The sequence below is a fragment of the Diabrotica virgifera genome, chromosome 2 (assembly GCF_917563875.1).
Source record: "Diabrotica virgifera virgifera chromosome 2, PGI_DIABVI_V3a".
NCBI classification, from domain to species: domain Eukaryota; kingdom Metazoa; phylum Arthropoda; class Insecta; order Coleoptera; family Chrysomelidae; genus Diabrotica; species Diabrotica virgifera.
Window position 1 is genome coordinate 140,574,026 of NC_065444.1, and position 20,968 is coordinate 140,594,993.

Consider the following 20,968-nt stretch of genomic DNA (forward strand, 5'->3'; position numbering starts at 1 on the left):
TCAATGACTAATTTTAATTAGGGTGGTAAGTAGGGGGTTGTTTGCGATCACTTTTTCGCTGAAAAAAATAGGGACTGACATTCTTTTCATTATAAGTCACTTAATTTTCGAGCTAGAGACTTTTTTTTATTTTTTTGGGATAGATCCTTTTAAGTACCTGGTTTAAATTAGTTTGCCAGTTTCTATAAGTTATCCTCGAAAATGCATAGTTTTGCCATCTTTTGACTTTGAAACTACAATATTTAGCATTTGACGAAAAAGAGCTAACATAAAGTATAGCTCGATTACTATTGGTCTTAAAGAAAATTAAAAAAAAAACCGTTTTATTATTTTTCAAAAGGTACATTTTTGTTAAGGGGATTCAAATGGGATTCATGTTTTTTCGAATCTTGAGAAAACTAGTATTTTTGAATTTAAACGCAGAATGAAAGATTACGTTATTAGCGAGGGGCGAAAGTCCCTGAGAACTTCTATAATGTTTATTTTAATAAGTTACAGGGGTGAAAAACGAAGAAAAAATTTAGTGTGCTTTTAATTTCAAATATCTCATTCAAAATACACTTTTTATTTATACTAAGGGACTTTCGGCCCTCGGTAATAATTTAGTCTTTCATTCTGCGTTTAAATTTTTCAAAAGTCATTATTGGTTTTTTCGGGATTTGAAAAAATGAACACAATGTCCGTGGTAATATTTTCCAAATCTATCTTTGTCATACAACGCACTCAGTCGAATAGAATATTGTCAGTCAATTGTGACAGTGACAATTTTAAATATTTGACATGGCATCGGGAATATTTTGAGTTATTGATTAAATAATATTGATAGTGTATTTGATAAATAATTGATTTAAGACGTGAATCCACGTCCAGGATATATTCAGTGATCCAAGTATTTTGTTGTTAATGATGTTCAAAATTGTAAGCGTTTCATAGTAACAATATATTATTAAAAAATAACTTTATCACTTCTCCTCTTTTCTCGATTGATTATTAGTTTTTGTTGTACGGTAGATAAATTATTACAATCACTGAATACATAGTTAGTGAAAAAATTATCGTATTAATTAACTGAATTAATAATTAAGGCAATTAATTATACAAGTAACAGTTATCCAAGAACATTCAAAAGCCATCTTTAAAGTTAATGATGACATTGTCAAGTAAAGTTTACATATCCATACCAGTGAGAATTTTACTCACGTAATTTGCCGTGTAAAAACATAAAAAGTGGGGATAGTCGTAAAATATTTGCGAATTATGTATCGATGGCCTTAAATAAAGTTGTTTTGATAAAACGACAACTTTTTGAGTTATTAGCAGAAAACTGATTAAAAACATTGATTTTTTCGATATAAAATTAACATTTTCGATAGCGAATAAATCAAAAACTATTAATTTTATCAAAAAAATGTATAGAACATTTTTTGCTTAGAAGCAATGTTTTTACCAACTTTTGCGGTCAAAATATAATTTATTATATTAAATATATTATATTAAATTATAAATTATATATTATATTAAATAAAAAAATTTCCGCCCCCGAGATGGGGTGGCAACCACCCCCATGGTAAAAGCGCCTTTCAGCATCATATAGATTTTGATCCTTGGACTATCCACTACTTATTCTCAAATTTTCAAGCAAATCGATCCATTCTGTAAAAATTGCGAGGTGAAAAGCTTCGGTTCCTGGACTACATACTATGTAAATTATATACCCTTTATTCGTGAGGATAAAGTCATTCGTTTTCGAGATATTTGAAGTTGAACATCAAACGACACAGCTATTTTGAATAATATATTGTGCACCTTCATTTTTAACTTCAAATATCTCGAAAACTAATTATTTTATCGTTGCGAATAAAGAGTATATTATGTACATAGAACGTATTGGAGAATCTAAAAATTATGCTAAAATAGCAATTGTATCAGTGGCGTAGAATTTGGGAAGGGTCAACCATTCACTTCCCCTGTACGCCTCTGGTAGTAGTCAGAAACGCTTATTTAAGATAAATTAGTAGGGTGTACAGTACCTACACTTTTTGACAAGTATGATAAGGATATTTAAAATACTGGGTACAAATTTTTTTAAACTTTTCAATCAAACATCCCTATTACATAAATTATTATTAACTATTTATATCCAGTACTTTAAAAGTATTTGAGGGAAGACAAGAAGAGATAGAATACGAAACAACATCATCAGGGAACAATGTGGTGTGCAAGATGTAGTCAGATGGGGCAGGCAAAGACGAAGAGAATGGTTCAGTCATGTAAACAGAATGGAGGAGCACAGACTACCAAGAATTGCTCTAGAAGGAAAACCAGCAGGCAAGCGTCCACCGGGGAGACCACCAAAAAGATGGAGAGATAGCTGGCAGTCTACCTCCCAAGAAGTACTTCAACGTCGGAATTAACAGATCGACAGATCTACAAGTATAAGAAGAAGAAGAAGACTTTAAAAGTATTTGACATATCCTTATCATACTTGGCAGAAAGTGTAGGTACTGTACACCCTACTAAAATATGTTAAATAAACCTTTCTGGCTGCTACCAAAGGCGTACGATAGGGGAAAGTGAATGGTTGACCCTTCCCACATTCTACGCCACTGACGGAATTGCTATTTTAGCATAATTTTTAGATTCTCCAATATTTTCCATGTAAATAATATCGTGATGAGTGCGCTAATAAACGGCAAAATAACTCAAAAGATGGAAAACATAAGACATCGTGAATAAAAGAGGTAAAACTAATAGAGGTGGAAATTATCGATATAAACGTATAAATTAACATTATATTACATATTTTCCCATCTTTAGACGTCTGTGACAGGATTATTTTATAAAATTCTCCTATCACAGTGATAGTTATCATACTCCGCTACGTCTGAAGGTGGAAAACTATGTAAGGTAATGTTAATTTATACGTTTATATCGATAATTTCCACCTCTACTAGTTGCATCTCTTTTTACTTCATAATGTACAGTATACTCTCTCTATAACGAACACGGATATTACGAGGTTTTGCTTATAACGAGGTACATTAGGTGTCCCATAAAATTTCTATTAAACTATAACATGTATAACGAGGCATATTTGTTGATAACGAGGGAAAATCAGATCGAAGAGGCTGTTTCTTTATCTAACAATAGCATGTTTTTTACCTGTTTTTTCGCGCTGATGGCTATAAATTAATACCGCAGCTACCTGTATACAGAAATGCCTAAAATCTGTGTGCTTATCGAGGCCAGTGATGTAAACTCCATCGCCTGTCAACTTCTTCCTGATTATCCACCTACTCTTTTTTCAAAAGGGTAGGTGGATGCACTCTTTTTCTTTTTTTCAAACAATATTTAGCATTTTATATTGCTCTCAATGACTTCACTATAGGAAGAATGTCTTAGAAAACTACATATTCATATGTACCTATGCACAATATTATTGTTGTTTGATACAACGAGATCGGCTTATAACGAGCTAATTAGTCTGCCATTTCAGTTCTCGTTATCGAGGGAGTCTACTATATTATGTTTTCCATCTTTTGCATTATTTTGCCGATTATTAACGCGCTCATCACTGTATACTCTTCATTCGTAACGATAACATCCTTAATTTTCGAGATATTTGAAGTTAAAAATGAAGGACCACAACACATTAAATCAAAATAGCTAGGCTGTTTCATTTTCAACTTTAAATATCTCGAAAACTAATGACTTTATCGTTACTAATGAAGAGTATATTATTTACATAGAAGTAATGGAGAATCTATATATTGCGCTCAAATAAACAATTCCGCCAGTGGCGTAGAATTTGGGAAGGGTCAACCATTCACTATCCCCTGTCGTATGCCTCTGGTAATAGCCAGCAACGTTTGTTTATCATAATTTCGTAGGGTGTACAGAACCTACACTTTCTGCCAAGTTTCACAAGGATATTTTAAATATTTTTAAAGTAATGGGTAAAAATAGTAGTTATTAAATTTTTAAATATAACACCCTGTAACTCAGTAACTAGCCAAATTTTATTTAAGCTATTTGGGTTAAATCTTAATACTTTGAAGTCTAGAATCTACAACTCAGAGATTGGTCATTCTTAATTAACCATCCTGTATATCATCCATCTATGCTTGATGACAATCGTGTGCTAGCTTATTTGAAAGGTTATTCAATTCTCTATTCAGTACCTACTATAAATATTAACATAATTATTTATGTTAATGTTTATATTATTTTTGAAGTAATTTAATTTACACACAAAGAGGAATGTATAAGTATAACGTATAGTCTTTTTACTACAAAAGCAAGATTACGTAGGTCAAAATTTCTGACGTAAGAGCACTGTCAAAACATTAGAATGTGACTGTTCATCATGGCAACGTTTATGTCATTACTTGTCAGAGATATTTTTCTTTTTTTTGTTTCTATAAAAATAATATCTATAAATTATTTATTCTAATTAATGATGTCAATTGGTTTTCATTACTTGCCGAAATATATTAATTAACAACAATATTATCATACTGTAGGTATAATCATTAAAATAGATTATTTAATATTTTTAAAACTAAGTACTGCAAACGCTAAAATTCATAAGAAAACTTTCTGATCTTTAAATCTAATCTTATCTCTAATAAACCTAATCTTAGAAATCTAAATTCTTTAACTTACTTCTCTGCAGTTAATGGTAAATGGGAATCCCATTATTTCGTTCTTGTTCAAAATAATCTATTAAAGAATCATTTTGATTTAGCATATGTTTCTCAATACAAACACAATATACAGGGTGTTTCAAAAAGGTATGTCATAAATTAAATCACGCATTCCGGGGACAAAAATAAATTGATTGAATCCAACTTACCTTAGTACAAAAGTGTATACAAAAAAGTTACAGCCCTTTGAAGTTACAAAATGAAAATCGATTTTTTTCAATATATCGAAAACTATTGGAGATTTTTTATTGAAAATGGACATGTATGATTCTTATGGCAAGAACATCTTAAAACAAAATTATAGTGAAATTTGTCCACCCCATAAAAATTTTATGGGGCTTTTGTTCCCTCAAACCCCCCCAAACTTTTGTGTACGTTCCAATTAATTCATTGTTGTGGTACCATTAGTTAAACACAACGTTTTTAAAACTTTTTTTGCCTCTTAGTATTTTTTCGATAAGCCAATTTTTATCGAGATGCGGCTTCTTTGTTAATATGTTTACATAAAATTTCTATGGGGGTTTTGTTCCTTTAAACCCCCCAAATGTTCGTGTACTTTCCAATTAAACTATTATTGTGGTACCATTAGGTAAACACAGTGTTTTTAAAACTTTTTTGCCTCTTAGTATTTTTTTGATAAGCCACCTTTTATCGAGATGTGGCTTCTTCTTCAAAATATACCTAAAAATGTAAATTATAAATAAATTTTCAGATTATTAACAGGTATATCTTAGGTACTTACCCATATATCAATAAGTGGTGGATTCTACAAATATTCAAAATATCTCGATAAACACTGGCTTATCGAAAAAGTACTAAGAGGCAAAAAAGTTTTAAAAACATTGTGTTTAACTAATGTGCCACAATAATAATTTAATTGGAGCGTACACAAAAGTTTGGGGGGGTGTTTAAGGGAGCAAAACCCCCATAAAATTTTTATGGGGTGCACAAATTTCACTTTAATTTTTTTTAAGATGTTGCTGCCATAAGAATGCCACATGTCCATTTTCAATGAAAAGAGATTTCGATATATGAAAAAAAATCGATTTTCATTTTGTAACTTCAAAGGGCTGTAACTTTTTTGTGTACACTTTTGTACTAAGGTAAGTTGGATTCAACCAATTTATTTTTGTCCCCGGAATGCGTGATTTAATTTATGACATACCTTTTTGAAACACCCTGTATAGTATAGGTACACAACAATAATTACAATAGTTTTTAAATTAAGCTATATTTAATTTGTAGGTATTTATAAAAACAGTGCAGTGTTTTCCAACTCGATACAAAACCGTTCTTGAATCTTTACGCGCATGCGCATTAACGAATAATTATGCGCAGTATCTTTTTATGCTTTCGGAATGACTCCAGTAGTCAGTGTTCCCAGACCTACTGAAAAATCAGTAGACCTACTAATCTCGATCCTCGTCTACTGATCTACTGATGGCATCCTTAAACCTACTGAAATACTAAAAATTACTAAAATACTCAAAATCATCGTATTTTAATAGAGGGATTCGGTAAATTTAACGAAACATCGGTTGAATCCACCGATTTTTTTAGCCATATGGTTGCCTTCCCCCCTAATTCTACCGAATTCTACTGATTTTTCGGGGCGACATCTAGTTTCTATGTATAAACTAAATTACTCCACCAGCTGAATTTACCGAATTCTACCGATTTTTGAGGCGACTTGATACTACTGAAATCTACTGATCTTTCGAAGCCACACCTACTGATCATCAAAAAAGTCATCTGGGAACACTGCCAATAGTACACATAATAATCGGTATTGTCTGGCTGGGTACTTTGCATTCTCCATTGTCTCCGTATTTGAATTTCCAGATCTCTGTACTTGGCGATCTTTTCAGTAAATTTAGTACGTAGATTATTGTTGTTAGGAATCGCCACATCAATGAGTGTTTGTCTCGTAAATTGATTGGCTAATACGAGATCTGGTCTATTATTAGTGCGGCAGATTCGTGCAAATATTATAAGAATTGTGCATTTAATGATAGAAGCATATAATTTGGACCACATATACTACACATATAAAGGTTCAAATTTAGATAGGAGGCCATCTCAGATTTTGCCTTTTACAAAAATGGCGGGATTCAAAATGGCGACTATACATATGTGACTAATAGCACGATAACTTTGGAACGAGACTTTAGATTTCAACCAAATTTGATATATAGGTTCTTTTTTTGATGTATAAGGTCGAGGTCTTGAACCGGAAGAATCGGTTTACTAGAAGTTGTGTTTTTCCTGGTTTTTATGTAAAAATATGTTGTTTTTTTTTTCAATTATTTCACCCTGTATGTATTAATTTCTCAAATAGTTAATACTGCCATTAAAAAGAGCGTAAAAATATTTTTTAAGAAATTTTTTTTAACTTTTTAGTTATGTTATATTACCATTTATTAAGTGCAAAACGTATCTTCACATTTACCTATATGCCGCAGATTCGTACAAATATTATAATAATTATTGTGCATTTAATGGTAGAATCATATAATTTGGATCACATATACTACACATATAGAGGTTCAAATTTAGATACGAAGCCATCTCAGTTTTTGTTCCTTTTACAAAAATGGCGGGCATTCAAAATGGCGACTATAACTTTTGAACGAGATGTCAGATTTCAACCAAATTTGGTACATAGGTTTTTTTTGATGAATAATATCGAGGTCTTGAACCAGAAGAATCGGTTACCAGAATTTGTGTTTTTACTGTTTTTTTTTTTATGTAAAAATATGTTGTTTCTTTTTCAATTCTTTCGTATATATTAATTTTTCAAATAGGTGATACCGGCGTTGAAAAGAGCGTAAAAATATTTTTTAGGAAATATTTTGAACTCTTTAGCTATATTAATTACCATTTAATACGTGCATAACGTATCTTCACTTGTAGGTACCTATGTGCGGCAGATTAGTGCAAATAATAACATATGAATTATTGTGCATTTAATGGTAAAAGCATATAATTTGGACCACACATACTACACATACAAAGATTCAAATTTAGATATGAGGCCATCTCAAATTTAGTCTTTTACAAAAATGGCGGGCATTCAAAATGAATCTGCCGCCCATAGGTACATGTGAACATACGTTATGCATTTATTAAATGGTAATTAACACATCTGAAAAGTTCAAAATATTTCCTAAAAAATATATTTACACTCTTTTCAATGGCGTTATTACCTTTTTGAAAAATTTATATATACTGGGTGAAAGAATTGAAAAAGAAACAACATATTATTACATAAAAAAACAGTAAAAACACCAATTCTGGTAAACCGATTCTTTCGGTTGGTTCAAGACCTCGATATTATTCATCAAAAAAAGAACCTATATACCAAATTTGGTTGAAATCTGACGTTTCGTTCAAAAGTTATCGTGTTATTAGTCACATATGTATAGTCGCCATTTTGAATGCCCGCCATTTTTGTAAAAGGAACAAAAACTGAGATGGCCTCGTATCTAAATTTGAACCTTTATATGTGTAGTATATGTGGTCCAAATTATATGCTTCTACCATTAAATGCACAATAATTCTTATAATATTTGCACGAATCTGCCGCATATAGGTACATGTGAAGATACATTTTGCATTTATTAAATGGTAATTAACATAACTAAAAAGTTAAAAATATTTCCTAAAAAATATTTTTACGCTATTTTCAATGGCGGTTTTAACTTTTTGAAAAGTTAATACATACAGGGTGAAAGAATTGAAAGAAAACAGCATATTTTTACATAAAAACCAGGAAAAACACAACTTTTGGTAAACCGATTCTTCCGGTTCAAGACCTCGATCTTATACATCAAAAAAAGAACCTATATACCAAATTTGGTTGAAATCTGAAGTCTCGTTCAAAAATTATCGTGCTATTAGTCACATATGTATAGTCGCCATTTTGAATCCCCGCCATTTTTGTAAAAGGCCAAATCTGACATGGCCTCCTATCTAAATTTGAACCTTTATATGTGTAGCATATGTGGTCCAAATTATATGCTTCTATCATTAAATGCACAATTGTTTCACATATCGGCTGCACTATATGTGCCACTGTTTGGTCTGTGAGCACAGTGCGGTCCCAGTATAGCTTATATGTGTCATTTTCAAGCATACTCTCAGGAACGTATTGATAATATGGGAGATGGTCCGTTTGGAGAAGTCCCAGTTTGATAGCTATTTCTTGATGAAGGATCTTTCCAACTGGGTCATGACGTTCCTTGTATTCAGTTGCAGCAAATGCCTGGCAGCCCCCGGTAATATGTTGGATGGTTTCTTGGGCTTGACATCCATATCGGCATCTGTCACTTTGAACCTGAGGGTCTTTAACGATATATTTCAGGTAATTTCTGGTTGGTATAACCTGATCCTGAATGGCCAGTAATGAACCTTCCGTTTTGGGGAACATTGGGACCGTGCAAGTTCGGCAAAGCGACACCTGGTTTCTACGCTCAGTAACTTTCTTCGCACTTTTAATTATATTGGCCAATTATATTAGTCCTGGTTACTGGACAATTGTCAAGGCCATAGTCCAAAAAAAATATAAGAAGACAAAGTAAGATTCAGGTTGTGTTATTAAAAAGTAAACAATTGTATGTAGTAAATAAAATTAGTTATTAAAATGCAAGCAAAATACAATTAATTAAATTTACCTTTATATAATAATTGCATATCATATCAATATTGTGGAGCAATATAGAATTTTTCTTCTTCAATGACAGTAGGTATGAAATGTACGTCAATTTGACAATTTCAATTGACAATATGGATTATTTAAGAAAGTTGAAATATTTATCCGCTATTCCCGCACGATCGTTTCTCGTATCCCCTCCAAGAACTTGCACACCGCGAATATTGTTGACATAATCTTGGCTGACCTCATTGGGATGCCGCCCGTGCACAGGTTTACCCATCCAGGTGCGCATTTTTTCGTCCTTAGTGAGGTGGTTTATGCGCATTTCTAGTTCCCTCAGTTTGATCGGTGTTGTGTCATCTACTGCGCAGATAGCACGATGTAGAGTAGATGTCTCAGCCTGCATCTGAAAATAAGTTCTTAAATTAGCAATTTGTTTATCTGATTGCTCACCTATATCCATGTCTTCTTCCTCCTAAATTCCGTGGCAATGTCGTTCTTTCTACTGCACTTTTAGGATGGTGCTTTGTGTCTTACTTTTCGCTGAAGATTTTCTATGTCCGTTTTTGTCCACTTAACAATGCCAAATGAATAGCTAAACGCGGAACAAGCGTAGGTGTTTAGTGCCGTAAACAAATTTTTACTGTTAAGCTGTGAGCGAAGCAGTTGTTTTATCCTTCGTATAAACTCAGTAGGTAGTTATCTCAGTTTTCATTTGCTTATGGTCAATTTTCCGCGCCTGCTTTACTCCAAGATATGTGTACATATCGTTTTCACCCATGGCCTCGGTGTTCTGGCCATTTTGCATATCGAATCCACCGGGCTGTACCTTTCCTCTGACTATATTTAAAACACGGCACTTGTCTAGCCAGAAGTGCATATTAATATCATTAGAGAATGTTTCTACTGTTTTTAGCATCTGTTCTAGATTGTCTCGAGTAGAAGCCATTAATTTCAAATCATCCATATACAACAGATGATTAATCTTCGCTACTACAGTATTGTTGTTTTTAATGCTAAAACCTGAGTCGGTGGAGTTTAATAGCTTGGATAGGGGGTTCATAGCTAAACAGAACCACAATGGACTCAGCGAGTCTCCCTGAAACAGGCCCCGGTTGATTGCGATATTTTCCGTTTCGATATTGTTTTTACCAGGTATTTGGAGGTGAATTTTAGTCTTCCAACTTGTCATTATATGCCTTAAAAAGGTCACTATGTTATCATCGACTTTGTATATTCTTAATATATCTATAAGCCATTCATGCGGCACTGAATCAAAGGCATTTTTGTAGTCAATAAGGGCAGTAAAGAGGTTCCTTTTTTTGGTGAATGCCTGGTTAGAAATGAGAGTCGATGATAAGTTGTTCTTTGCAACCCATGGAACCCTTAGCGCATCCTTTCTGTTGAGGCTCTATGATATTGTTTATAGCACAGTGTTGGTTATACAGGATGTGACTAATTTATACAAAGTTGGAAGACAAGTAATTGGGCGGTACTTGGCTGGATCTTGGGTGTTATTTTGATCCTTCGGTATTAAATAGGTGGTTCCCTGAGTTAGAAATGATGGTATTTCCTGCGGGTTAGAAATAACATGATTAATTAATGTTGATAAGCACTCATGAATACTCAAAAACTTCTCAAGCCAGAAGTTTTGAACTCCGTCTGGTCCAGGAGATTTCCAGTTATCCTCTTTGATGATATTTGAGGCCTCTTCAGTCGTGAGTGGTTCGTAGTTAGCTGTGACGTAGTGGTGACAGTTGTGCGTCGTATCTTCTATCCAACCAGCATTGTTGTTACGAGCAGCTGGTGTGGAAAGTTGATTTCCCCAAAACTCATGAATCTCTTCTTGGCTTGGGTAAGACTTTTCGACACTTTCTACGGTGAAATTGAGTTTTCGGTAGAACGCCTTCTCAGATTTATCAAAATCATTGTCACATTTTCGGTTGTTACTAACTTTATACCTTATCAGTCGTCCTGAATAGACGGAGAGTTTTTGTTTTAATGTATCCAGACACTGTTGGGCTGTGTTATTTTCTGGATCGTATCTCAAGTGTCTTGCAGTGCTCCGCATTATTTCTTCAGCTCTCTTAATGACTTTTCTACTTGTTACACCTCTTATATATTCTGTGACTTGACTAATATCTCTACGCAGTAATTCAATTTTTCCGAGCAGTATTTTTCCCAGGGTGCAATTCTGTTACCAGTCCTTCCGTTATTAGTACCCCGTCGTGTTTTGATTTTAATGCCCATTACATTAGCAATTGCTGTTGCTGCACAGTAGATTAGTATATGCAGATATTCCAATGTGTGGGCTTCTACGACATAATAGGGTAGGACTTCAGGGTTCACAATTTGTAACAGACCTAGTTTCTTACAAGAGTTTATTCGTGGTAGCGGTGGTCTGCTAAGTGGATTTGCTCCATTAAACTCTTGTACGGCACGAGCCATTTCGTTTGCTAGACTATCCCGCAACTCGTTGTTTTCCTGCTGTGTATTATCAAGTTGAGTTTCTGGTATGGGAAGCTCAGGAATCTGCTCATCGAGGATTTCATTAGGGACTTGATCTAAAACCACCTCTTGGTTATTAATCTCCCGTTCGACTTCGCTTTTGATTTTTGATCGTATCGAGTCTAGTCTCTGGGATAAGGTTGTTTCTTATAATTACCCGGTATTGATCTGATACTCTTTGCTCCGATACTTGAATATCTGGGTACATCCTGCAAAATTCGACATACAGCTGTTGTCTGTAGCCGATCGTTTCTTGACCGAGGTTTGTCACCTTATAATAGAAGCGCAAAATACTTTCGTTAATGGACACAGTCCATTTCATGCGCTGCCTCGGTCGTCCCGCTTGAGTGAGCGCCGGCTGATGTTCCAGCGCAGCACCTTCCGCGGGTGGAGCTCTTGTTGTTGTTTGGCTCGCTTGTGGTTGTGGTTGTGGTTGGGCTGTATCTGAATGTATGACAGGGGCCCGCCTCCTCAACCGACGTCCCGCATGCTGTCACGTCCAGCGCCAGCTCCAGACGTGTCCTGGCGATCCCCAGGCAGCGATCCTAAACATAAGTTATTAATCTCCATTCTCATGGGTGTGCATTTTATACCTACTATCAGGTGCCAGTTTTTGTTTAACGGCAAGTATCCCTGCTAATCTCTGGGTATTGGCGCTACGAATACCCAGAAAGCATCCCCCATTCGCAGGGGGCCGCGCCTGATAAAAGAACTGACAAAAAACTCCCACGGGAAAAACAAATGATTATTATTATAATGATTATTAATATATTTTTAGGCAAGCTGTTTACCTGTTCACGTTTTGAATCCTCCGCCTGGTAGCACAGTCTTAGATATGTGTGCCGCTCCTGGTATGAAAACTACACACTTGGCTGCTGTCCTAAATAATCAAGGTACTGTGTATGCTACAGAAAGAAATCCAAGACGTTTTGAAGTTCTCAATAATATTGTTGATGCATCTGGAGCGACATGTATAAAAACTTTTAATAAGGATGTGCTGGATTGTACAAAAGCTGATTTTCCTGACGTTGAATACATTTTAGTAGATCCTAGTTGTTCTGGAACAGGTAAATAAGAGTTAAAAATTGTATTTATTTATGGCTCTATCTCTCATTATTCCTCTGATCCCTTCTCTCCATTCCAGTGCTGGTCTTCCTCTCCTTCTTCTATTCCATGGAACTTAGTTTTGGCCATCGTTCATGATTCATTCGCATTACATGCCCGTACCATAAAAGCTGTTTGGATTCTATTGTATCTACGGTATTGTAGATCCTTCCTGTTCTTCTTCTTATTTCTTCATTTGAGATGCGATCAAGTCTAGATATCCGACACGCTCTTCTTAGATAGTCCATTTCTTCTACTTCTAGTTTTTATCTTTTCATTCATTGTTATTTGCCAACATTCAGATCCGTACGTCAAAAATGGTTCTACAACCGACTTGCAGATTGTCATTTTGGTTTGTAAACTAATTTTAGGAGATTTGTATTTTCTGCTGGATGTCCCGTTTCGATGTTCCTTCTTTCGCTGTGACTGTCCCTAGGTATTTAAATTCTTCGCATTTTTTATATCTTTAATCGAGAGTTGTGGGTCTCTTTCTTCGTCTTTTATTCTAAGATATTCTGTTTTGTTTATATTGATTGTGAGTCCCCAATTTTCGTATTCTTCGGTTAACTTTCGAATCATATTTATAATCCATGTCTTCCTCATCATTTGTCATAATCACTTGATCGTCTGCGAAGAAAAGATTTGTTAAGTACTTGTTTCCAAGTTCCCTAACGTGGATTTGTAGGCATATATGTGAGAAAAAATGGTCTCTTATGCCGTTTCATCGTCTTTATGAAGACTTTGAATTCACATTTTCACGTCCGCTACTTAGGAGATTTCTTTGTATACCAGAGAAATCTTTTCCTTTATTTCATATAGATGTCGTACCTAGTGTACTGAAGTTGTGTTAGTTTATTAAACTACGAAGGCACACGGCATTCTATTTCGCACTGAACATCCATCTAGATGTCCTTGACGAGTCCTTGATATGAGGACGAAACACGTGTAGGGCTTCGATGGTGTTCAGAGTGAAATATAATGCAATCGCCGATTTTCTCATATCACGGTTTCTCCGTATTTGACGAATGTGTGGCGAATAATGTGGATTTGTAGTCATGCATATATATATATATATATATATATATATATATATATATATATATATATATATATATATATATATATATATATATAAGATTATGGTATTCTTGACTGTATATTCAAATATCAAGCAGTGATTCTTGAGGATGCAGTCTATTTTGGCCCACAAGACAAAGAAAACTCTTTGACTTACTGTCAAGCTTTCGAATTTATTTTAATTCTTTTTCAAGACATCTGTTGACAAAAATATACAATTATAAAAATTATGTAGGTACTTACAATTTTCTTAATTACTTACTAGTCATGAGATTACATTGAAAAAATTTGAAACTTTACTAAAAGGACAATTATGCACATAGGTATGAAAAATTATTTTTAAAAACTTCAGTTATGTTGTCATGTTTGAAATATGTCATGAAATATGTAAAGTGTATACACTTTATATAGGAGGAAAGTAAAACTAGTAACAACATATTTTTTATTTTTTTATAAGATTTTATTAGATTGATCTATGAAAAAAAAAATATTAACACAAATAAATCACAAGCTTGTGCGTTAGCCGACCACTCGATTAATTTAAATCATACATTTAATTTTTCACAAGCGTCAATCCTACAGAGGGTAAAAAATGAACAGAAAAGGTTATTTATAGAAATGACACATATACAGAAAAATAAAAAATGTATAAATAGAAAATCAGATATAGACAAATTAAGTAACATTTATTGTTACATATTAGCATATCAACAAAAAATTAGTACATCATAATCTGATTTTCTATCATATAATCCAACATTAAAATCCAACATGCTTTAAAAAATGACTGGACTAATTGGGTTTGATGTTATTAATTTTTTTTCATAGATCAATCTAATAAAATCTAATAAAAAAATAAAAAATATGTTGTTACTAGTTTTACTTTCCTCCTATATAAAGTGTATACACTTTACATATTTCATGACATATTTCAAACATGACAACATAACTGAAGTTTTTAAAAATAATTTTTCATACCTATGTGCATAATTGTCCTTTTAGTAAAGTTTCAAATTTTTTCAATGTAATCTCATGACTAGTAAGTAATTAAGAAAATTGTAAGTACCTACATAATTTTTATAATTGTATATTTTTGTCAACAGATGTCTTGAAAAAGAATTAAAATAAATTCGAAAGCTTGACAGTAAGTCAAAGAGTTTTCTTTGTCTTGTGGGCCAAAATAGACTGCATCCTCAAGAATCACTGCTTGATATATATATATATATATATATATATATATATATATATATATATATATATATATATATATATATATATATATATATATATATATATATAGGGTGAGTTTTTAGTGCGGGATCGGTCTATAACTCCATTATGGTATAAAATATCGAAAAAAGTTATTTAGAAAAAATGTAGGTAATGATATTCTCCAGGCTTGGAAAATATGTAAAATTCTACAGGGTGATCAGTAAGTGCGTGGTATAGCAAACATATAATTTTTTAAATGGAACACCCTATATATTTTTTCATATTTATATTCCTCCGATAATTCTTGTTCTTTTAACATAGGGTTTAACATTACTATACAGAGTATTTAAAAAGTTATGACCAATTTCATTTCGAAATCCCTATGAGATTAACACCTTGTATATAAAAAAGTACTTTATAAACAATTATTTGTTTTATACAGTAAGATAAATAATATACTGTAGTTTCTAAATTAAGTTTAATTTAAATCATTGACGAATATTTGTATACAGGGTGAACTATTAAACAACTTTAAGATTTTCTCAATTTTTTTAAATGGATCACCCTGTATTTTATTTTTTTGAAATATTGCATTTATTATACTCTTTCTTTTTTATATAGCATTCCCTATACCTAAACTGATTATTTTCCGAGATATTTTTAGTTATCTTCAAATTTCTCGAATTCATTCAATTTTTGTAAGTAGAAATAATAAAGTATTGTGATAATATAAATAATATAACAAAATTATTTTTATTTTATAAATAACTAACAAAAAATATAAACTATAGCAATATGTAAGGAATGTAAAAATTAATATGATAAGTATTAAGGAAATAAGTCTAGAGTAAATGTTCAAAATGTATATCTTCAACGTCTATGCAAGTTTGTAACCGATTTTCAAATGACCGAGACACATTTCTTAACATTAGGAAATTAGTATTAGGGAATAATATAATTAGTATTAAAATATGAAGAAAAAAAATTAAAAATTTGTGTAGTTAATCTGACGTTATTTATTTACTTCTACGAATCATCAAGGGAAAAGCAATAAAAAATGACGTTATTTTTAATATTTGTTATAATTTTAAGTATTAAAATTACTTTAATGTTTAAATAAAAATACAATTAATTAATTTTTAGTAAAACATTCCTAGTTGCCGATTGTGACGTGCAATTATTAAATCATTTGTGTCAGTTACAAAGGTGAAACAGTAGGCTTTGAAAAAATGACAGTTTTCACATTATTAAATCCTAAACCGTAGGCTTTGAAAATGACAGCTTGCATATTATAAACTTTTTAATCGGACTGTGTGGCTTGTCTGTGTGCTTTATTATTAAAAATGAATTTTTCTGTAGAAGAGTTAACAGATATGATCTGGATATTAGGTGAAAGTTTTAGAAATTGCCTACTTGCGTCTAGATTATATCATGAGCGATATCCAGAACGGAGGAAGCCAACCGCAAATGCATTTGAAAAATTAATGGATCGTTTTACTCGCACTGGGTCAGTTGCATATGAAAAAAATGAGAGAACCAAAACTATTCTGAGTGAAGAAAAAGAATATGATGTCCTTATAGCCACTACTGAAGATCCCCACATCAGTACTCGTGAAATTTCACGTCAACATGACATTAGTCAAACTTCGGCGGCAAAAATTCTGCGTAAACACAAACTGCATCCTTACCGCATACAGTTACATCAAGAATTGACGGCAGATGATTATCAACGCAGATTAGCTTTTTGTGAATGGTCTCAGCAGCAAGTGCAACGAGACCGATTTTTTTTCGATTATGTGCTTTTTGGAGATGAGGCTACATTTCACAAAAATGGAACGGTAAATCGGCATAATTTTCATTATTATGCATCAAGCAATCCATACCTTGTTAAGACTCATAGTCAAACTAGGTGGTCCATAAATGTTTGGGGTGGTATTGTTGGCGATCATGTAATTGGCCCACATTTTTTTGACGGCCGTGTGAATGGTGCCATATATCTGGACTTTCTAAACAATCACTTGCCAATATTACTGGAAAATGTACCTCTTAATATTCGACAACGAATGTGGTTTTTACACGATGGTGCTCCAGTTCATCACACTGCTCCTATTCACAATCATTTAAATAATAACTTTCCTGCGAGGTGGATAGGAAGAGGAGGACCAACTGTTTGGCCACCGCGATCACCGGAATTCTCCAAAATAGATTTTTTCATGTGGGGTTATATAAAAGACCTTGTATACCAGAAGCCTCCAACAACGCCAGATGATATGAAACATAGAATCAGAGAAGCTTTTAATAACATTGACGTGCAAATGTTATGAAATGTAGCTCGGTCATTTGAAAATCGCTTACAAGCTTGTATAGACGTTGAAGGTGGAAATTTTGAACATTTGCTTTAGACTTATTTTCTTAATACTTATTACATTAATTGTTAAATTCATTACATATTGCTATGGTTTATATTTTTTGTTAGCTACTTATTAAATAAAAATAATTTTGTTATATTGTCTACATTATCGCACAACTTATTTCTACTTACAAAAATTGAATGTATTCCCGAAATTTGAAGAAAACTAAAAATATCTCGGAAAATAATCAGTTTAGGTATAGGAAATGCTATATAAAAAAGAAAGAGTATTATAAATTCAATATTTATAAAAAATAAAATACAGGGTGATCCATTTAAAAAAATTGAGAAAATCGTAATATTGTTTAATAGTTCACCCTGTATACAAATATTCGTCAATGATTTAAATTAAACTTAATTTAGAAACTACAGTATATTATTTATCTTACTATATAAAAAAATAATTGTTTATGAAGTACTTTTTTATATACAAGGTGTTAATCTCATAGGGATTTCGAAATTAAATTGGTCATAACTTTTTAAATACTCTGTATAGTAATGTAAAACCCTATATTAAAAGAACAAGAATTATCAGAGAAATATAAATATAGAAAAATATATAGGGTGTTCCATTTAAAAAATTATATGTTTGCTATACCACGCACTTACTGATCACCCTGTAGAATTTTACATATTTTCCAAGCCTGAAGAATATCATTACCTACATTTTTTCTAAATAACTTTTTTCGATATTTTATACCATAATGGAGTTATCGACCGATCCCGCACTAAAAACTCACCCTGTATATATATATATATATATATATATATATATATATATATATATATATATATATATATATATATATATATATATATATATATATAGTTTGTTATTTCCTGACCGTGAATTTTTAAGAAGAATTTTATTCCTGGGTCTATCGGTCTGATAAAATAAAACACTTTATTTTTGCTTAAACGTTTCGGCTACATTGCCATTTTCAATAAGCACTTTAAACTTTAATGACTAAAACATTACACTTTTAATATTATATTTTCATATACACGTTATATTTTAACATTCATAAAATGCATGCTCCATTCTCGATGTTTTAAGTGAGAATGAAAAATTTTTTTGGCCTGTCTCGCACCATATGTAGACACTTCAAAACGGTTTCAGGTCATAAACTAAAAATTATGTATACAAGAGATCGAATTACACATAAGAAAAATCCGATTACCATTCACTAATAAGAGAAAAGAAAAATATTTTTTAAGGATGATGTGAATTTGCGAAACTCAAAATATGAATACTGAAATGTTACGTATTTTCTGTATTATTAAGAAATATAGGCCTGGACGCTAAAAAGGGAATATAAGTAGATATTGTAATATTATAATAGAAGCATTTGACAAGTTGGAGTAGTATAGAAGAAGCTTATTGAAAATGGCAATGTAGCCGAAACGTTTAAGCAAAAATAAAGTGTTTTATTTTATCAGACCGATAGACCCAGGAATAAAATTCTTCTTAAAAATTCACGGTCAGGAAATAAACTATATATATATATATATATATATATATATATATATATATATATATATATATATATATATATATATATATATATATATATATATATATATATATATACAGGGTGTCCCGAAAAATAGTGCGTTCCTTAAAGGTATAGGTAGAAGGCACCATGTAGAACAAAAAACTCATAACATTTTTTTCTAAATTCAACCGTTTGACCAAAAAACTATAAAACATTTTGGAAGGCGAATTCAAATCTGGCAACTCTGTGAAGTACAAAAATCTAAACGTAAATAGTCGCATGTTTAGTAAACAGATAATTTAGAAGAATCCTGTTTAGTGTCAACGCCGAAAATGTTTTTGAATCATGTGTTCATGAGTAATATTATGATACTATGTTGTTTATTTATGGCAGATCAATAAATGGAGAGGCATAATACCTACTAAAATTCTTTCAAAATGTTTTGCTGGAATTTCTTGTCGTATAAGTGAATGTTACCCTATGAATTCATGTGTTCGCAAAAGTGGTGGTTCAGTTAAAATATGTGTTTTCATCTTAAAATATGTAAGTATAATTCGTTTAAAATGATGCCACATTTCAACTGCATTTTAAAAAAAATTATAGTAAACAAAAATAGTATTAGGTTGGATTATTTTAAATACTGTAAGACACAAACAAGTTCTTATTCACCAGTGCGTAACATGTTGCCAGATTATTTAATTTTCTGAAGATTAAAATTCAGGTATATGGAAACCAATGTAATCTTTTTTTGGAAACGGTTAACTTTAGAAAAAAATGGTATAGGACTTTTTTGTTCTAAATTGTGTATTCTATCCATACCTTAAAGGAACGCACTATTTTCCGGGACACCCTGTATATATATATATATATATATATATATATATATATATATATATATATATATATATATATATATATATATATGAAACTTAAAGCTAAAATCAATATCAACAAAAGAATTAATATTAAAATTAAACTCACCAGGCTTCCGGGTTGAACCGCGTCGTTGGTTTCTAGGCCGAGCTTTCGACGTCCTCTCTGACGTCATCTTCAGGGCTTCCGGGGTCTCAGTCTCCTGAGGCTCCAGACACTACACTCACTACTCACTACTTCACTACTCACTGCAATACTGTTGTTGCTGACGCTGGGGCGGTTAGCCAAGCTCTCAGAACTACATCTTCGTCTGTTCTGAGAGCTTGGCTGATGAGCTGTAGACAGCGAAAACGTTCCCAAGATGGCAGCACAGACGAAGGTAGAATATTTATTTCCCGTATAATATTTTACATATTATTTTCATACTTTTTAAAAAGTAGAAAGTTGCGATTATTTCCTGCTTGTTTGACGCCGTAGGTATTTTTCAATAAATACCAGGTGACATCTCGTGGCCTCAAAGTAGAGGCACAGATCGGTTTCGTACCGAAACGAGCAAGGTAGGTTGCTTCTAACTAACTCAGATTGCGCTAGTCCCATAAGGACTGCATGGCTGTCTTACGGCCTCGGGTATACGGAGGAAATATTCTACATCTTCGTCTGTTCTGAGAGCTTGGCTGATGAGCTGTTGACAGCGAAAACGTTCCCAAGATGGCAGCACAGACGAAGGTAGAATATTTATTTCCCGTATAATATTTTACATATTATTTTCATACTTTTTAAAAAGTAGAAAGTTGCGATTATTTCCTGCTTGTTTGACGCCGTAGGTATTTTTCAATAAATACCAGGTGACATCTCGTGACCTCAAAGTAGAGGCACAGATCGGTTTCGTACCGAAACGAGCAAGGTAGGTTGCTTCTAACTAACTTAT

At 32.5% G+C, this 20,968-nt stretch overlaps 1 protein-coding gene across 1 annotated transcript in view; it reads left to right on the forward strand.

The window, feature by feature from the left end:
• Positions 1 to 20,968, forward strand: part of LOC126880239 (28S rRNA (cytosine-C(5))-methyltransferase) — a 324,100-nt gene that overhangs the window by 165,744 nt on the left and 137,388 nt on the right. The window contains exon 4 of the mRNA XM_050644009.1: positions 12,647 to 12,935. Within this exon, the coding sequence (XP_050499966.1) occupies positions 12,647 to 12,935 (289 nt within the window). The remainder of the gene's footprint in view (positions 1 to 12,646; positions 12,936 to 20,968) is intronic.